At 60.9% G+C, this 18641-nt stretch overlaps 2 protein-coding genes across 3 annotated transcripts; one reads left to right on the top strand and one right to left on the bottom strand.

Moving 5' to 3' along the window:
• The first annotated feature begins 3546 nt into the window (after positions 1-3546).
• SMIM35 (small integral membrane protein 35) lies at positions 3547-9216 on the top strand. The gene is made up of 5 exons (XM_076358661.1): positions 3547-3581; positions 5919-6035; positions 6359-6392; positions 6631-6760; positions 9094-9216. Exons 1-4 carry the CDS (start codon positions 3566-3568, stop codon positions 6734-6736), a joined length of 273 nt encoding a protein of 90 aa, XP_076214776.1. The 5' UTR covers positions 3547-3565; the 3' UTR covers positions 6737-6760; positions 9094-9216.
• A 136-nt stretch (positions 9217-9352) lies between these two features.
• On the bottom strand, positions 9353-14701 carry IL10RA (interleukin 10 receptor subunit alpha). Of its 2 annotated transcripts, none has more exons than XM_076358507.1 (7): positions 14540-14701; positions 13466-13586; positions 13162-13340; positions 12703-12869; positions 12216-12366; positions 11903-12027; positions 9353-11773 (listed from the first exon to the last, which is right to left on the bottom strand). In XM_076358507.1, the coding sequence occupies exons 1-7, from the start codon at positions 14601-14603 to the stop codon at positions 10787-10789; spliced, it is 1794 nt and encodes a 597-aa protein (XP_076214622.1). In that variant the 5' UTR covers positions 14604-14701; the 3' UTR covers positions 9353-10786. The 2 variants fall into 2 exon arrangements, with proteins under 2 accessions (XP_076214622.1, XP_076214621.1); XM_076358506.1 differs by having other exon boundaries at positions 9353-11770; positions 14540-14648.
• Positions 14702-18641: the final 3940 nt, after the last annotated feature.

Here is an 18641-nt window from a genome sequence, read left to right as displayed (position 1 = left end):
TAGCTTATCAGGAATGAACTGACTGACAGAGCAGGATTTTTCCTGCTCCTCTCCTGATGATAAGAGGAACCACAGCCATCCCGCTCTTTGTAAGTCTCTTCCGTGTTGCACCAGGTTGTTTTCTAAACAGAGGTTTTCGAAGGTGGAGGAGGAAAGGCAAAGAGTTTACGCATGAGGTTACCAGGCCATTATATGCTCCTGTCTCTCAGGGCACTCTGTGTGTCCCTGTGTAGCCCCGGGTTGCGGCTGGCAGGTGTTCCTGGCAGCACCGGAGTGAAGGGAAGCGAGCGGGTGCCCACGGCAGGTTGCCATGCAGGCTGGGGGTGCAGGCGGGCGTCCGGCTGTGTGGGAGTAGCCGGTATCCTGGGCAGGTTGTATGAAGTCGTTGCTCCCTGGTGGGAGCGGAGTGCCCGGTCGCTGCCCAGAGATTGTAACAGCAGGCGCCCTGGCAAGCTGGGCAGCGCAGAGGTTTGAGCGTGGCCCCTCCAGACTCCCTTACCTTACCTGCCCTCTGGGACAAACATCCCTCTTTCTCCCCGGCTTTTGTTCCTGCTGCGGTACAGCAGCGCTGTGGGCATGCTGACTGCCGGTTTCTACACCACTAGGATGTTCCTGGGCCGTTCATAGAGATTTACAGAGGCCTGCTATCCATGCGGATGCGCTGGGCTCGGTGCTGAGGCTGGGTCTGCAAGTGGGGCACTGCGGTGCGAGCTCAGGGATGGCCATGCCCTTTTCCCACAACCCCCTGTCCCTTTGCAGAGCAGCTGCCCTGTGTTGGTTGAGCTCATTCATGTTGCACAAGATGGGGCTGGCAGGGGTGGGTGGGGAGAGGGGCTCTTACAGCCCCCGAGCCCTGTTTCGGGAAAGTGCTGTGCCTGTAGGCAGGTGCTGAGGCTGCTCGTGGAGCTGTGCACATCTCTGATGCAAAGCTGAGCTACGCGTCCAGGAATAATCACTCTCGGACGAAAAGCGGCTTGCTTTAGCCCGCTGCTGGCAGCACTGCCGGGCAGGATGGGCATTTAGGTTTAGGCATGCAGGAGCCGCTTACCCCGGCGGGGTGAAGGCCAGTGCAGGGAGCGGGCTGGGGTCAGGGAGTCTGCGGGCTGCAGTCAGCCCCGCTGGCAGCTGGCTGGAAAGCCTGGCCTTGTGCAGACTCATGCTGGAAGTGGTGGGTGTGCAGGAGTTGCTGAGCAGCTAATTACCCTCTCCTCCTTTTGCAACCAAGCTTTCCCAACAGTCGGGGAGAGCTGCTGTGGCCAGGTGTGTGCACTGTGCCAGCAGAGAGACTGCGGAGCGTCCCGGACCTGCAGCTCCTCAGACGGGAAGCCGTGCCATCACTGTGCCTGCTGCAGCAGGGACTCTGCCCGCTCTGGGGAGAGCGGGCAGCATAACCCGGTAGTCTGACCAGGATCCTGGCATCTGCATGTGGCTCTACAGGTAAGGGACACCCTCCCCACACTCACTGGTGAGGATCCAGCCCCCTCGGGAGGTGTGGGGACCTTGGCAGGCTGCAGTCTCAGCTCCTGTGATCCGTGTGATGCCCTGAGACCATGGGATGGAGGGTGGGCAGCGGCAGCCGGCAGGTCCAGCCACGTGCTTTGTGCAGGAGGGTGCCCAGTGCTACTGTGGGAGCTTCCAGCTTGCAGACTGGTTTAAGGGGCTGCACACAGCAGCAGGGAGCTGGGCAGAGAGCTTGCGTCCCTGGTATGCCACGGTAGGTCCTGGCTGGGTCAGCACAGGCAAATGGCTGTGTGGGCACCTGATGCAGCATGAGATGCAGCATGGTGGAGCGAGCTCTCCTGTCCAGTCTGGACATGCCTGTCCCTTGTCAGGGAACAAACTGTGGCTTAAAAGCAAAAGCAGCTGAAGAGATGGGTGCTGCTGGGCCAGCAGGGATCAGGCAGAGGCTCTGGAGTGAGCTCAGTCCCATGCATCCAGCACCACCTGCACAGCTGCAGCCCTGTGCCATGCCACAGAGACCCCCTCGAGGCATGGACTGCCTTCCCAGAGCATCCCAGTGCCAGCCCCACACACCCCATGGCCAGGCCTGGCCCCGCTGCCGTGGAAGGGAGAGCAGCCCAGGAGCATCCGCGGGGTGGGAGGTGGCACGGCGGGGAGCGGCTCTTCCTCCTTTGAGGTTAAGTGAAGGCTTTGAGGAAGCAGCTGAGGTTTGCAGATGTTATGTCACAGCTCCACGCGCCTTCGGGGCTTTGCTTCCTGGAGTGCGGCTGTGTTTCCAGCCCGTCACCCTTTCCTGGCCTCTTGCACGTGGAGCTCTGGCATGACGCAGGCTTCCGGGCACCCCGGCTCCGTCTAGGGTCAGGCAGGGGCCAGGCAGGGCTGGCCCAGGGCTCTGCGCAGCTGCCAGCCTCCCTGAGCCACATGGACATGCACCCTGTCCCTTTCCTCTCCGCTGCCCGGCAAGGAGCAGTCTCAGTCTCTCTGTGCAAGCTGGGCGCTGCCAGGGCCTCGGGGTCTGCAGTGTGCATCATCCCCTTTGTATCCTGCCAGCTCTGCATCCCGCCCTTCCCCAGCCAGCGTCCCCGTGTGTCCCAGGCATTGCCCCTGGGTCTTGGTGCTGAGATGCTCGCTCCTGGGGAGGGCTGCTTGGGGGCTTGGCTCCTGCCCTGGCCACTTGTGTTGGGGCATGGCATAGTCGGAGGCTGTGCCTGGCAAAGTGAGCACAAAGAGGAGGTTTCCAATGGGAGAGGAATTTTGCCCCTGGCTGCCCAGTTTCCAAGCTGTTAATGGTTATCACTGTTTGCTACCTTCTACCTGCAGCCACCGGAGATGGTTTCCCCCTCTTTCTGCAAGCAGGCGGTGATTGCCACCCAACCCTGTGGCTCGGGGCTTTGAGAAGATGATCGAATACAGCCGTAAGTGCATCACGCCGGGAGATGTCTGTGACTGGGGGCAGTGGGTGGGGGACGCCCTGTCACCCTGGGGTCCTGCCCTCCCCGTGGGTGCCCTTGCCCTGCACAGGGCCATAACCTTTGTGGGCATCCCCAAACGCCCGAGCCCGGGCTTATTGTTGGACCCTGCCCCCCTCCTGGCTGCTGCTCTCTGCCAGGAGGTGGCAGTCGGAGGACACAGCCACTCGGGCACCTTGCCAGGGCTGGACACCCCTGTGTCCAGCATGTCCCTGCCCCTTGGGCTCCCAGCGCTACCAGTTCAGCCTCTGCCAGGGTGCCTGTCCCTGCCAGCAGCAGGAGGGCAGAGCTGCCCGCATGGACAAGCATCGTGCCTGTCCTGTGCGGGTGGGGAGGCTGGGCTGGGCTAGGAGCAGCCATCCTGGGCTGGGGCACAGACGATGTACCGTCCATCACATGAGGAGTGATGTCTGCTGGAGCTCCTCTGCTTTCTCCCCTGGGAACCAGTTGAACCGGCGGGTGAGAAACAGTGCCCGGCCTTGCTGCAGCACGGGCGGTGAAGCGGCTGTGTCACCGAGAGAGGAGGGGACGGGCAGGACGTGCCAGGCTCCAGCGCATACTGGGTTCTGCTGCGGCAGCTCCCAGCCTGGGCTAGCCGTGAGCAGCTCCTGCGGCACGGTGCTGGGCGCCAGGAGATGGACCCCCAGGCAGGTGAGTAGGTGGCATTTTTCTCTCCTTATGGAGCAGAGATGAGGGTGTTTTATGGCACACCTGGTGGCTTGGTAACCTTCCCCTCCCCTCTGCTGTCTGTGGATCTGGGGCTTGGCTGCTGCTGTGGCTCTGCCTCGAGCAGTGCTGCTTGGAGACGTCTCGCTGGGACACAAGGACGTCTGCTCCCGAGAGCGTTGGAGCAGGGGGTGCCTCCCATGCACAGCATGGGGCCGGGGCTGGGCATGAAGACGTCATCCTCCCACGGGTGGTAGGCGTGGAGAGAGGGCAGTTTCGGCAGCTGGCTGATTCAGGGAGGCTATTGCACCATGCTCCTCCTGTCCCACAGCTCCTGCTGCATGAGTCACTCCTGCAGCAGACTCCCTGACCTCAACCACGCCGGCCCATGCTGGGGCCTGGGATCCCGGGGCTCCCAGCTCACCCCTGGCACAGTATAAGCAGGGTGCGTTGTCTGCCCACGTATCCTGGCCTCCTGAGCCCTGCCGTGAGGGCCCAGCAGAAGGGAAGGGCAGGCTGGTCCTGCCTGTCTGCCGCGCAGCTTGGGAGCTGGCAGCGCGATGCTCTGCAGCTCCACGGGTATTTGCCGGATCCCATCAGGTAGAGCAAGTGCTGCGGGTTGCAGGATGACCTGGGACCTTGCTCACTATGTAAACACTGTGACCACAGGGGAAATGTTCTCACTCCACCGGCATCTGTCTAAATTTAGCTGCTGTTACGTCATCCTTTTCCGCTGCCTCCTCACTCCTGGTGCTGCAAGGCACAGCACCCTGTCTCTGTGCCGGGCACTTGCCCCGAGCCCTCCGTGCAGGCAGGGGAGCGCTGCGGGGCTGACCATGCACTGGGGCAGTGGCCAAACCCTGCTGTCCCCTCCTGGGCACAGCAGTCACAGCTGTGCCCACCACCACCCCACCTGCGTTTTGCTAATGGGCCACACTGGGACTGACTGGGCAGCTTACCGGTAAGGGAGGCCCTGGGGGGTTGTGGGGATGCTGGGTGCAGGCGGGCGTGCAAGAGGCTGTGCTGCCTATGACATGGGGTCACGCTGGAGCCCGCTGTGACAGCGGAGAAGGGTCTGGGGTGGCGTTTGCACCGGGGTTTGGGAGAGCAGGAGCTGGTAGCAGCTGGAGAGGTGTGATTTGGAGCGCTGTGCTGTACATTGCATGAGATTTGCTCTGTGCAGCATGCAACCTCTTGTCAGCAGAGAAATGGCTGCTCATTGGCTGTGCTGTGCCTGGGCACCTTGGTGTCTCCTTGACAGTGCCGAGAGCACTGGCTGGCGCTGGGCTTCGCCAGACCCTGCGGTGTGGATGGGAGGGATGGAGGGGGTGCAGAGCTCCCGCAGAGGTCCTGCACGGCTCCATCGTCATTCCATCCCGGCCCGGTGCTGGCAGCAGGAGGCTGCTCGCCCTGACAAATGCATCCTCTAGAGGGAACTGCCTGTCCAGAAATGGGTCTGCGCGGCTGCGCAGGGACGGGTATGGCACTGCTCGGCTGCAGGAGCACTGGAACTGCCAGCCCCAGTGCCACAGCTGTGGTACCTTGCCACTCTTCTGGCTCTTCTCTGTTCAGCTGGGTGCTGCTGGGGCATGGCTGGCAAGATGCACCAGAGCTGCAGGACACTCTGGCTGTGGGAGTGACAGCCAGCGAGTGTCTCCTCAGCCCCAGCCCTGCTCTGCTACCTCCCTGCTCTGCCTGCACTCTTGCTGCCAAGATTACAGCTAAATTGCATGGCTAAACCCTGCTGATCACCAGCTCCCTGGTTGAGAAAGGTGCTTCACCCCAGAAGAGTGTGCATGGGACCAGGAGTGGGGATACAGGCATCGTCAGGGTGGCCAGCTCCCCACCCCAGCACAATGTGACGGGCCCCAGGCACAGCCGAAAGCTGTCTGGGATCTGGGTGAGCTCCTGGGGGGGCCAGGAGTGGGAATAGCAGGGGATCCTGCTGACGGGGAGTGTGGGCTCCTGTTTACAGCCGTTCCCTTCCTGTTTAGACTGAGGCAGAGGGTTGTCCACACTTCCCTCTGGGCTCCCTTCCCAGGTCACCATCCTGCCCACCAGCTCACCTGGGAACAGCAGAGGCAGTGGCTGTGCGACCAAGATCACAAGTCTCCAGCACGGGGCTTTGAGGGTAGCAAAAATCTCTGTGCCACAATACTCAACAGTCTCACGGAGCGCAGTCCCTCCACGCCATAGGGACAGCACCGGGTGGAGGGATGTATCCCAGCTCCACAGCTGTCCTGTCCTCCCCAGGGGACGATCAGAACCCCCAGCCTCCTGGAGGCGTTTGTCTGCAGAGCCCCTTCTCCCTTTGCTTTACAGGGCAAGAGCCCATCAACATGCTCGGGATTGTCTTGGGTGTCGGGCTGGCCTTGCTGATCCTGGTGCTTTTTGGCTACACCTTCGTCCGGTGGTACCAGAAGGGCCAGTGCTGGCGCCGTGAGTACGGGCAGAGCAGGGGGACGGGCAACAGCAAGGCAGGGAGGTCTCAAAAGAAAAGGGCTGCAGGGCCCAGGACGTGGGGAGCACACCTGACGTTTGCTGGTCCCCGGGGGCTGGGGAAACCTGTGTGCAGGGTGGCTCTGGGGCAAGCTGGGGGCATGCAGAGGCTGAGCAGGGGGTTGCACAGTGATGTCCTGGTGCAGCTAGCTGTCCCGTGGGCTGTCCTGCCCATCACCACGCCGCTGCACAGGCTCACGGCAAAGCGAAGGTGAGTTCACGGCACCACATGGCTCTGACACCTCTCCTTCCCGCCTCCCCAGGGCCTGACTTTGTCTTCAACCTCTACCACACCTGGTGAGTGAGGAGGCCGTGCGGGGACCTGGGGCGGGCTGGGTGCTCCCTTCGCATGGTGCCAAAGTGTCACAAACCCTTGCCAGTCCCAAACCCACTGAGCTCTGCTGTTTGCAGGCGCTGCCTCCCCGGGACAGATGCTCTGGGGAGTCCCTGCTGTCTGGGGACAGCCCCCACCCCGTGGGCTGGCAGGGGCTGGAAGCAGGCAGGCAGCTCGCTGACTTCTCTGCCTTCCCTGCAGTGGGCTGGAGTCGGTGGCAGTGGAGCTGGTGCCGCCGTTCAGCATCAGCGGCTCGCTGAGCAGGGCGGGGAGCAGCTACGTGCCTTTCCACAACCGGGAGCCGTGAGGCGGGAGCCGGATTGGCGTGCAGGTAGGACATCACCCTGCTCCTCCCTGCCCGGCGATGGGTGAGCGGGTCCCCGGCTGTGTATGTCCCCCAGCACAGCCCACAGCAGCAGCGCCGTGTGCCTGCCCCGCGGTGCCTGGGAGCAGCCAGCGTTCGGGGTGGCTGCAGCAGTGGGTGCCTCTGCGAGGAGCCCAGGCGCTGGGCGAGAATGCTGTGCCTCAGAGCCTCCATGCCTCCTCGTAGCCCCTGGTCATCGCAGCTTTCCCTGGGATAGTCCCAAGGTTTTTCCTGCAAAAGTCCTCCCCACATCTGTGGGGCATCAGGGGCTTTCCCTGGGCTCTGGTTTTGTTTCCCTCCATGCAGGCTTTGGTTTGCATTTCCTTCCCCACGCCTCACTGTCCTCGGCGTGGGACTGGGCATGTGGCCGGGGGTGAAGGCAGCTCGGGGCTGGGGCTGGAGCCTGTGTGCTCCCTGCGCCGCTTCCCCATGCTGCCTCATGCCCACCTTCCAGCAGCGACAGAAAGAGCAACAAAAACCAACCATGGGGCAATTCCTCTGTTGCTTCTTTAAGACAGCCCCTGAATACGCTGGATTTCTACTGAAATTTTAACAGTGCAGTTTCTGTTTTTAAAAGAGCTTCTCCATCTGCTCCCCACAGCTGCGTCTCTCTTGCTGGCCCTCCCTGGCCACGGGCAGCGTGGGAAGGTGCCTGGGGCCGGCTGCTATCCCTGTGCTGGTGCACTGGAGCAGCCTCCCCTTGCTTGAGATGGAGGAACAGGGAGCTGCCTTATCTCGGGCTTCCTCAGCATGCATCTTTGAGAGAAAAGACGCCTTTCTCACAGCTCAGAGGCACCCCAGCCCTCGGGACCAGCCAGCTGCATGCCCAGGAGACCTTGGGCCAGGCTGTTGGTGAACAGGGCAGTGAGAGTGTGGGAAACCAGCTAAAAAGGGTGGCAATGAGCCACGGAACTGGATGGCTGGTTTTGTGCAATAGGGGAAAATGCTGTAAGGAAATGAGACTGCTTCAGACCTCCCTCCTTGGTCAAATATCTGAACCAATGTGGAAATTTGTCCTCCGCACTGATAGTGCAAGCAAACATCTCAGAAAGCCCCTGTGGGCTTTCTTGTGCCAGCCGCCTTCAACCTCAGCAGAGCAACCAGCCATGGAAGTGCCTGGAGCACAAGAGCAGCCCTGACAAAGTGCACCGCGGCCCTCGGAGCGGGGGCCCTGCCTGGCGGGTGGGGGCTGGCGAGGCACGAGGGCTTGGGCTGTTTCCTCGCAAACTCTTTTCCTTCTGAGAAAAAGGAAGAGAAACTCAGGAGACAGTGTGGCTGTGTGTGTAGGGAAACCGGTGAGGACAGAGCAGAGAGCCCCACTCTGCGCCCCGGCTGGCGAGGGTGCTGGCGGCCAGCCGCAAGCAGAGGCCGTGGGATTGCCAGGGACGGGAAAGGGTCTGGGCTGGAGTGGGGTGAGTGTGGGACCCTGCCCGGGGGCCAGGAGGTCAGGCTCTGTGGCTTCGTGCCACCTTCCTACGCGCGAGACCCTGAGTGCGGGGTGGCTCTGCAGGCAGCTGGGGCAGGTGAAATGGCCGTGTCCCCCCCCTCCCCAGCACCCTGCCTGGGGAGGGATACCGCTGGCCAAGAAACGCCAGCCCGTGCAAAGCCTGAGCAACCCAGGCACTTGCCTCTTGCGCTATATGCCAGCCTGCGGTGGGACAGACGGACACCTGCACCCCTCCTGGCAGACCCCCTCTGCCTTCCCCCTCCCTTCTCCTTCTCCGTGCCCACCGCACTGCTCCTCGCAGGGTGTGTGCAATGCTGGGGGCTTCGCAACCCTGTTGTTGGAAATGCGTTGGAAACATTTGCGTAAGCTGGTGCCAGGGGAGGAAAGGTGTTTGCACGGGTGCAGCCCCTCGCTGGGGCGGCCGAGGCGCGGTGCTCCCTGCTGCAAGGAGGAGTCAGAGCCAAATGTCCTCCATGCGTTAGGCTGTGACTTAATTCAGGAAAATGTGAGCATCTGGGATTTCCAGAGAGTCGGAGGGACTGTCCGTGCTCTCGGCTATCGAAGCCGAAGCACGTGGTCTGTGGCTTTCTGGCAAACTCATCTGGGTTTCGTTGGAAGGAGAGCCCTGGCCGCTCACAGAGCGGGGGGCAAATGCTGCCTCTCTCGGCCCCAGGTGCTGCCCTGGACGCTGCCAGCTGCAGCCTTTCACGGCGAGCAGGAACCGGTAGCACCCGGCACTGTGTGGGATCCGGCCGCAGAGCTTGACGTCAGGAGCATTTAAAAGAGGAAAAAAAAAAAAAAAAAAACCCGAAAAAAAAAAGTCATGCTTCGTTTTGATGACTTTGTTTTTCAGAGGAAGTTGAAAAAAGGAAAGCAAAAACCCCCAAGCCCCAAAATACCCAGAGGCAGAAGAGATGGTGGAAGTGGAAGGAGGATGCCTGGCAGCAGGCACGCGGCTGGCATCGGCGTTGCTGCTGCAGCGGGGTGCCCACCATGGCCAGCGGCTGGGCCCTCCGTGTCACGCAGGGAGTGTGTCTTAAGTGCGAGTAGCGCAACGTCAGACGTGACAGAAGGAAATGTAGCAATGCATCAACAACCCTTCTCCTGACTGCGGTGATTCATGTTTTCACCTGAAAAAAAGTACTCCCCGAGCTGGGTTTCCATCAACAGTTTTAATGGGACTATCCCGCTGTGAAGGTTCTTGGAAACTAAGTGACTTTTGGAAAAACTCTCCAGTGACCTGGCAGTAGTCAAATGTAGCCCACGGTAAGTCATTCCCATCTCACACTTGTTTCCATTCTGACAGAAACTATTCCCCCACCCCCCAGTTTTGGCTTGTTCCGCTCTGCCCTGGAGGTGCTCCTGTCCTTTCCCAGTGCACCCCTGTGAAATCACCGCAAGCTGCCCAGGTCCTTTTCCCGGCTGCTCCTCCGGTGCGTGCTCCCACAGCACAACACTCGCCTGGGACAACTACCCTGGTCCTCAGATGAGTGTGAAGCTCTCAGTGGGCTGGCTTTGTTCTCCTTTTTTTTCAGTTGCGATGTGGAAATGCTCTTCCCCATGTGAGGCAAAGGCACGTTGCTCTTTGCTGCAGGGGAAAGTCCGTATCTGAAAAATGGAAAGCTCAGCTTGACCTTAGAGGAGGATGTACAGATGAATGGACCAAATAAATAACACCACATCCTTTCTGTATTTACAAATTAAATAGAATAAATAATGTCTGTATGCAACAGTGGCAGAACATGGATCATAGTGTGGGCAGGGCTGCCCTGGCTCATGCTGGGCTCGTATGGCAGCTGCTGCACGCATCCTGCACCCTGTCGGAGGTAGCCAGTGCCCCGGGTCTCTGCCATAGGGGCTGAATGCTGAAGGGCGTCCGTAGGGTCAGGAAAGTCCCTCGCTCCCTCCAAGTGAGGCCAGCCAGGATGGGAGCTCCGCAGTCCCAGCAGCAGGATGGCTGACGTCGGGCCGCTCTTCGCTTTTGATGTCTGTGTTGTGAAAGGTTGAGATGGCATCAGTGGCGCAGACATCAGCTGGAGGAGCCCGGCGCTCGCCTGTGAAAGGGAGAAGTGGGGAGGGGAAGTGCAGGGCTGGCGCTGGCCCCAGCCCCGAGGGTGGCCCTGAATCCTGGGGCTTCGTGTCCCACGCTGGGCTGCTGGGGAGGGCAGACAAGGCAGGATCACCCTTTGGAAATGTCCTGGTGTGTATCCTTGGGCTTGGTGGTCAGAGGAGGCGGGGGGTGAGCCCCTCTAGCGCAGCTTGTCCCCGCGTCTTGTTAGCTTTACACCAGAGTCTGGCTGGAGGGAAGGTGCAGGGCGCACTGGGCGCTGGCCACAGTGGTACCACGGCCAAAGCAGCCCCAGAAGTAGCTAAGCTGGTGCTTCTCGGGCGAGTCTCGGCCGGGGCACCGCTCAGTTTGATGTATTAACATTCAGGGTTCGGTGGTAGCTTATCGGAGTAGCTGCTCCCCATGGGCAGTGGCTAGAAGAGGTAGTTGGGTCAGCGTGTGGGGCTGGCAGGCACCCGCTCCCCAGCATGGGGACGGCTCACAGGCGGCTGTCCTTGCTGTCCCCATTGAGCAGGCTCAGGGGGTTGATTTGCAGCGTGAGCCACTCATTGGTGCTGAGGCTGGAGATGAGGGGCAGCGTCCCCAGGAGGTCAGTGTTGAAGATGCTCAGGTCGAAGGGAGCTTTCAGGAGCTCGGGGCCAGCTTTGGAGGCCAAGGGAGCACCCGGAGCCCCATAGCTTAGCAGAGTAGGGGCTTGGAGCTCCACCTGGCTGGAAAAGTCCCAGGCAGTGGGCTCCCGAGGGACCCCCCATGGAGCAAAGTCCTGTGCGTGGCTGCGGGGATGCTCGGGAGAGGACTGCTTCAAATACCCTTTGGCTACAGCCAGCTCGGAGCACTCTACATCCAGCGCGATGTCAGTGCTGCCCGGGCCCTGCGGGGATCCTGCACAGCCTGAGAAGGGCACCCCCTTGGCTGGGTCCTGCCTTGGCTCCACTGTGCCCTTGGACTGTTGCAGGTACCCACGGAACTCCACGTCTTGCTGGCTGTCCTGGCTGGTGGCAGGGGAGAGGCTGAGCTCCCCTCCACGGGGCTGCCTGGCCTCCGCAGGGCTGGCGTTCCCACTGCCGGAGGAGCATGTGGGGTGAGGGCGGGTGCTCCCCAAGCCCACGCCACTGTCGTCACCAATGGGCAGCTGCCGCTTGTAGCCCTGGGGCTCGTGGCCTGGGGAGCAGCTCAGTTCAGAGGAGGTGTGCAGGCAAATGCCGCTGTCGGTGCTGGTGCAGCTGCTGTCTCCGCTCCTCGTGGCTCCCGGCCCCAACAGGCACACCCGCTCCTCGGGCCATGCTGGGAGCCTCCAGCCCTTCTCCAGGGGCAGCTGGGCTGTGCCGGTGCTGCCATCGGAGCCACTGTGCTGCCGGGGCTCCTTCTGGCACAGGAACAGCTGCTGGACAGGGTCTGTGTCTGGGCTGCCGGAGGACGAGGACTCCTGCTCCACCCAGAGCGAGCTCTGCTTTATGAAAGTCTTCTGGGAGGGAGAGAAAAGAGGGGAGTGAGCTGTGCTTTGTCCCTGCTTGTTGCCTGCCTCTCTCAACAGCTACCCAAACCTGCACCCTCGTGCCGGCTGCAAAGGGTGCCGCGTGCCCGGCTGCCTTACCAGGACGGATGGTGGCCTCACGGGTTTCTTTATGTAGGTGCACACCAGCAGAGCCCCCAGGAGGCCCAAGAGCAACAGGATGATGAAGGAGGAGCTGACGACGGTCAGGACAAGCTTTGCGCTCCCTGCAAGAGAGGACGTGCCCAGGTGAGGGGGGGAAAGGCAGAGTTCTCGGTGCACATAGCACGAAGGCACTGCAGCGGGGACATGGAGCGGCTGCCCTGGTGCGGACCCCCGCACCTCCAGGGCTAGGAGGCTGAGGAGGATCTGCGTCCCACAAGGCCCCCCCTTCCCTGGCTCCCCTGCCACTTACTGTCCCTCTTGACGATGGTGACACACTGCTCGTTGGTGCGCGTGGCGTGGATGTGCCGGCTGGCCACGTCGGGCTTCACACTGATGCAGTACTCCATGTCCCAGAAGAGGTTGCTGATGTTGAACTCCAGGGCGTTCTCCACTACTTCGTACTGCAATGACCAGAGCGCGGGCTGGTACCTGAGAGCCCCCAGCTCCTGCAGGAGTGCTGGGCCTAGTGCTTTCCTCCCTCCTCCTCCACTGTCCCCTGGGGAAAGTCCCCAGGGTGCTTAGCAATACCGCTGACAGCAGCTAGACCCAAAATCCCAACAAGAGTTGGGGAACCTACTGCAGTAGAACGTTCAGAGAAATCTCTCTGCAACGTTGTGGCTGTGAGAAAGCTCAATATTAAGTTTTACAGAAGACTGTACTTCAAAAATGTGTTTTTCAACTTAAGCAGCACTGTGTGTGACAGATGGGGACAGCATGGGACCAGCAACTCATCTCACCGTCTGATTGTCCTGTGCCCTCCTGACATACACCAGGTATTGCATCGAGTTCTTCTGTATGTCGTTGTATTTCACGGTGAGGTTCCCCACTCTAAAGAGCAGCTGCAGCTGCACGTGGACAGTGTTGCCGGTCACCGAGAGGGTCTGGCCCGACAGGCGCAGGCTGGCTGGAAACAAGTCAGTTGGAAGAGCACGTTAGGGTTTTCTCCTGTTTGCAGCTCTAAGAGCCTTTGCAGCAGTGGATTGAGCTGTGACTGTTCCCCGCAGCCAGTGCCGCCTGTCCTAGGTTTGTCCCATCCCATCCCACAGCCGGGCTGCCTCCCAGTAAGGTGTGAAGAGAGAGACATCCCCGCTCTCATCTGTCCTAGAGTTCTTCCCAAGCAGTTTGGCACCCTGACCTCTGCCATCCTCGAAGCCTCCTGCCCCCAGCCGCAGGGTGGAGGCAGACACCCGACCTACCTTCTTGTGGGGAGAAAGAGTTGGTCCTTTGCCACGGGGACGTGTGGTTTCCAGACACGGCCCTGACCCGTGCGTAGTAGCGCAGGGCAGGATCCAGGGTGTAGTACGTGAGGTCACAGGAGTGCCCCGAGATCTTGCTGCAGTTTGGGATGGCTGTCCAGGAGGAATTCGTGCCATAGCTGCAGGGAGAAGTGCCTGGGGTGAGAGCAGTGCGGGCAGGTGCCAGGGACTCAGTTGTCACCGCTGTTGGTGTCAGATCCCGGGCAGGGGGCGAACCCCCTTGCGCCCCCATCGCTGTACTCACACTCTGTGCTCCACTTCGTAGCGGACATCACTGGGGGGGTTGCGTCCCGGCTCCCACCGCAGCAGGTGATGCGCTATCTCCGCAGCAAAGCGCACGCGCGTGGGGCTCGCCAGCTCCTCACCTGCGGGACCGAAGGCGAGCGTTAGGCGAGGCTGCACGGCATCCCGTCCCGCTGGTGCCCTCAGAAGCTGGGCAGAGCTCCTTGCGATTGCCTCCTCGATGGCTCACCTGGAGCTTGACCCCCTGTGTTCAGCAGTGACCGCCCACCCACCCGAAAAGCGCAAGGGTTTGCCCCGGCCTGTCCCACTTCCAAGTTTCAGAGTTTGCTCGTCCCCCTCTTTCCCTTCCTCTCTCTTCTGGGGAGAGCCCAGCTCAGCCCAGCCGAGAGGATCTCGGTGCTTTTCTGGCCCTGGAAAGGAGCCTGCTGTATTTGCATCTCTGACCGCCCCTGCCATTTGCTAGCAGCTCTGTTTGGATTCAGCTCTCTGTTTTGCTTATCTGCTGTCTGGAAGAAACAGACTTTCACACCTCCTGCCTGAATTTCGGTCTTGTCACCTGGTGGCAAAACATCGCTAGATAACATCTGTCACCCTTTCTGTGCTGGTTTCCTCAGCAGCCGCTGTCTGCCAGCAAACACTAAGCCGCGCCACTGCCTGGGGAGGACGGCTGTCAGCAGAGCACCGCGCTAGCGACCGGGGCATTTCACCGCAACACAAGGCACCGTGGTCCACACTGGTGGAGATAAGCAAGGCTGATGCCTGAGGACTAATGCAGCCTTTAGGCTCCCAAACAGTGAAGAAAGGCGAGTGGTGAGCAGGGAGCCCTGGCCGTGTCCTGCTCCGAGCAGGCAGGAGCCTGCGGGCCCTGCCAGCCTGAGCTCTGACCAGCCAGCAAAGGTGTCCAAGCTGCAGCTCTAAAGCGCAGCAGCTCCGCTCTCCGCCTGCCCCGCGTGCCTTCCCCCGTGCCGGGATCTTGGGTGCGGAGGGGAGCAGAGCAGCCTGCCGGGAGCCGTGGGGCTCAGACGCAGTGAGCGGGTAGCTGAAGACCAGCGTGCTGTGGGCAAGAGAGACTCACCGTCAGTCTTCCAGGCCAGGAGCAGTGCCACGCACAGTGCCAGGGCTGTGGAGGAGGGGGCCATGCCGGCTGCGCATCCTCTGCGGGCGCTAGGCTGGGCGAGCAGGGTGCCGAGCTCTGCTCTGTCGGGCTGCCGAATGCTTGTTTTTCCCCTGGAGGCTGGCTCAGTGACGTCTTGGAGGTGGTAGCGCAGTGGGAGGAAAGTAGCTGTGTAGCGACTTCCACTTTTCTTTACTGTCCACCCACTGACACGCAGCTAATCTCTCAGCCCAGGTTGGGCATTTCCTACAAGCAGCCTTAAAGGAAGAGCTTTGGGGGCTTTTCTGAACAAAACGGTACATCGCTGAGAAGGGGAAAATAAATCACGTGCCTGCCTTTGCTGCTTCATTATTAAACGAGATGTTAAAAGCACAGCACAGGGAGCGAGCGTTAGCACCTAGGATGACCCGGCACAGGGATTTTGCTGAGCACAGGACCTGCCCAGCAGCGTCCCCTTGGGTCAATGTCCTGTCCTGCCAGTGGCTAAAGCCGGCCAGGTCGTAGCCAGCCCTGGGGAGCCCTGGAGCCCCAGGAGGGGGTTCTTGCTTTCCCTTCCTTTGGGCTCAGCCCAAAGTCTGCAATTTGCCTTTCCCCGTTTCTGGGGTCGAGTGACAACCTCTGGCCTATTATGTGTCCCGCAAACACCTACGCACATGGGTGGCATCGCAAGCTCTGAAGTCGGGTGCAGCAGAGGGGGCCGTAAGCTGTCCCTGGGGCTCTGGCAGCTGTCAGCCAGACCCGGGGCCCTGGTACAGGCTGATGCGAGTGGCTGCGGGGCTCTGGCCCCACGGCGATGTCCTACCTGTCTGGTGATGCTGGTCTCAGGTGCTAGGACCTGAATTACCACCGAGCGGACCGCGAGTCCTCTGCTTTGCCTTCTGGCAGGCTGAATTACAACAGAGCTTGCTTGAGGGCTTTCCTGGGGCCTGTGCAAACCCAGGGGCCCTCATGTGATGGAGAGCAATCAAGAAGAGGAATTTCCCACTGTGGAATTAGTGGAAAGGACACAGATAAAAAGAGCAAGAGAAACCGAGAGTGCTCTGGACAGCCTCAGAAAGCTTCAGAGCAGTCCCTGGCTTGGCAGGCATAGAGGCGCAGGACCTCGGGTCTCCTTGCCGCAGCAAAGTGGCTCCTCAAACAGCCATCTTAAGTGCCCAAAGTGGGAGATTTCTGCTTTTTCTCCTGACTCTGAACAGAGTCTGGCCCCTGACTCATCCTTCCTGTTAAAGCGCACGAACTCGCAGCCTTGCCAGAGCACCAGCAAATTCATCAGCTGCAGGCTGGGCCCAGCGGTGGAGCTGAGCTGTCCTCCGGTACCTGGCGGCAGGACCTCGGGCACGGCACGGTGGCATGTCTGGCTCGCACGGCACCCAGGGACACGCAGGCTTTGGCTCCGCTCCGCCGGGGCCATGGGGAATACAGGCACGGGGCGGTGGTGCTGGGTGCCCAGCAGCGGGGAGAGGCTCTCCCTCGCCGACGGCCGTACCTCTGCTGAGGACCAGCCATAGGGATGGGCAGGGGAGGAGGCTCCAGCAGCAGATCCCCTCCCTGGCTTCACCCTGGCTTGGCTTTATTCTACCCTCTTTGGGAGAGCAGCTGATGCCCTGTCACTCTGCTATCAGCTCGTGAGTCAAATCTGGCAGCCACTGAATTTAGGAGTACTGAGATGAAGCACAGCCCATCCCACACAAAGCCACAGCTCGTGTTTCATGTAAAGGAATTAAAATCAAAAGCAATGGGACCAAAAATGAGGAAGGAGGAAGCCTTGTGGAAAAGACACCGCAGGGCTGGTCCTGTGGGTGAAGCAGTTCAGAGGCTTGGGAGAAATGGTTGGCAATTTAGGGGAAAATGAAATAGGCTGAGGAGAAATGGCAGTTCTGCTGAACGCTCAGACTGTGAGTGGCGCGGCCACCCTGCGGTGCTCCTGCTGGCACCCGAGCTGCCGCACGGATGCGGGCACAGCCAAGTGCCACAGGAGGAGCTGGTGCCAGGACAGTGCAGCAGTGTGCCCCCTCGCTGCCCGCTCCACGGCTCGCGGTGCAGATGCTGCCCAGGATCCCTGTCTTGTCAGTGCTTTCCCCTCATCCTCCATGAAATGCCACTTGGCATCCTTGAGGCTGCAGACTTCATGTCTCTGCGCTACCTTTGCTGCCACCAGCTCTGCTGCGAGTGGCCCCAGGGAGGGAGCCGCTGTCTCGCAGGGAAAGGAGGGCAGACCCATCTTCCCAGCCCGAGGCAGGCAGGCACAGCAGCCCCTGCCCGGCACGCAGCCCTGTCCCGCGGCCATGCGCTGTGCTGAGGCACCCCCCAGCCCCTGCAGCCCCTGCACAGGCAGGGGACCCGTCGATAACAACAGACGAGCTTTGCATCAGGCGTTGCTGACCACCCGAAGCACCGCGTTAAAACCAAAGCATCACAGAAAAGAGCAGCCCCACGTTTTCAGTGTCGGCAGGAGAGGTTTTGAGTTCACAGGTCAAACCAGCCCTCGAGAACGCTGCTGAGTTTCCTTTTCATCTTCAAAATAATTGACTAATCTTTGAATAGGAATAGCCATGTTTTTAATAACTTGGAAATCACCTGAGTCAGAACCACACAGCAGGTCTTTCCCCAGAGCCTCTGCAGCTCCTCTCGGGGGCAGCGAGGGCTGGGAGCTGCAGCTGCCCCAGCCCCGGCCCCGTGCCCCGCTCCTGCCGGGACCCTCCTGCCAGCCGCTAGCCCCAGGCACCCGCTCGGCAAAGGGGCTGCCCATGTCTGCGGGGCAGGCTGCAGAGCAAAGCACATCCTCGGCTCTGTCCTCCCACCTGCCTGGCTGCTGCTCCCTCACACGGCACCCACATCCTGGAGCTGCTGCTCTGCAGCCGCAGCTGAGGTTGCCGCAGCCTCAGCAATGCCAACGGCTTCGGCACAGGCAAGGCTGGAGTGGGGCTGGGATTCCCAGCAGCCCTCAAGCCCTGCAGGTGATGCGGCTGACCCTGAAATATCCCCTCGCAGGCCACTGTGTCGGCCGGGCAGGGTGACACCACCGCAGAGAAACCTAGCCCGGAGAACACCTGGCAGAGCTGGTCTCTGCTTTTCCCTGCCCTCCACCACTGCGGACCTCGGGGAGTTTTGCCCAGGGCGGTAGGGGGATCGTACAGCCCCGGAGGGGGCAGGCTCAGGCAGCGACACTGCACCGTGCGGCGCAGGGCTCGGGCTGGGGCCGGAGGGCTGGTTCTGTGTGGGCGCTGCCCTGCTGCAGGACAAAGCGCTTTGCCTGGAAGAGCGGAGCTATCCTCTTCCCTTCCTCATTCCCTCATGCCTGGAGGTCGCAGCACAGAGCGGAGGAGCCGCCGGGCTCTCCTGGGCTGGCGGTGCTGGCTCCGGCTGTGTGTGCTATTAGCACCTCCTTTGCTAGCGGGAGGGCTGGAGGGTGCAACAGGGCTCATAGGAGCGGTTACCAGCAAGAAAGTGCAAGGATTTCACCTGGGAGGTGTTGCACACACATGACATTTAACATAAGGTTGCCGGGGTCAAGCCCAGACACATCGTTCTCTGTAATTTGCTTTCCGTAGGTGGCTTTGCAGAAGCACCAGCAAACAATCATTCCTGGAGCTGCCACCTGGAGCTACTTTCTGAGAATCCCTTTTCAGACGAGGACGTGGCAGCTTGCATGGGCATGTGGGCAAGGCCAGCTCAGGACTGTCCAGGGACGCAGCTCGCTGCTTGGCCAGCCCCTGCCTCCCTCTGCCCCTGCTCCCCAGCGGGGCAGAGCCCTCAGAGGCAGGGGGTGGCTGCAAAAAGCAAACAAAATGCTGTTAGTCCTGTGTGTGAAAACTAAAGAGGGGTGTGCTGCAGAGCGAGGGCTGGCTCAGAAACCACCGTAGAAGCCGGGGATCGCCAGAGCAGGCGGCCTGGCTCGTGGCCACCGCCGCAGGAAGCACTTGCCCTGTGAACTGAAACGCAAGTGCTGGACCTGCCGGGGCAGCGAGGCCCTGGATGGGCTCATTGGAGAGAGGCAGGCAAAGGGCTTGATAATGACCTTGCCAGAAGAAAACAGGAGTAAACACCAAGATCAGGATGGACT

Source organism: Aptenodytes patagonicus, chromosome 23, assembly GCF_965638725.1.
Source record: "Aptenodytes patagonicus chromosome 23, bAptPat1.pri.cur, whole genome shotgun sequence".
NCBI classification, from domain to species: Eukaryota; Metazoa; Chordata; class Aves; order Sphenisciformes; family Spheniscidae; genus Aptenodytes; species Aptenodytes patagonicus.
The sequence above is the reverse complement of the archived record's forward strand: the minus strand, read 5'-3'. Positions and strand labels throughout refer to the sequence as shown.

Excerpts from the sequence above, each read along its gene's own strand:
- SMIM35 (XM_076358661.1), top strand. Across the intron at positions 6,036-6,358 it reads GAAGGGCCAGTGCTGGCGCC|GGCCTGACTTTGTCTTCAAC; the intron begins GTGAGTACGGGC and ends CCGCCTCCCCAG. Across the intron at positions 6,393-6,630 it reads TTCAACCTCTACCACACCTG|TGGGCTGGAGTCGGTGGCAG; the intron begins GTGAGTGAGGAG and ends CCTTCCCTGCAG.
- IL10RA (XM_076358507.1), bottom strand. The coding sequence starts at position 14,603 with ATGGCCCCCTCCTCCACAGCCCTGGCACTGTGCGTGGCACTGCTCCTG. Across the intron at positions 13,341-13,465 it reads TACGAAGTGGAGCACAGAGT|CTATGGCACGAATTCCTCCT; the intron begins GTGAGTACAGCG and ends TTCTCCCTGCAG. Across the intron at positions 12,870-13,161 it reads CTCTTTCTCCCCACAAGAAG|CCAGCCTGCGCCTGTCGGGC; the intron begins GTAGGTCGGGTG and ends ACTTGTTTCCAG.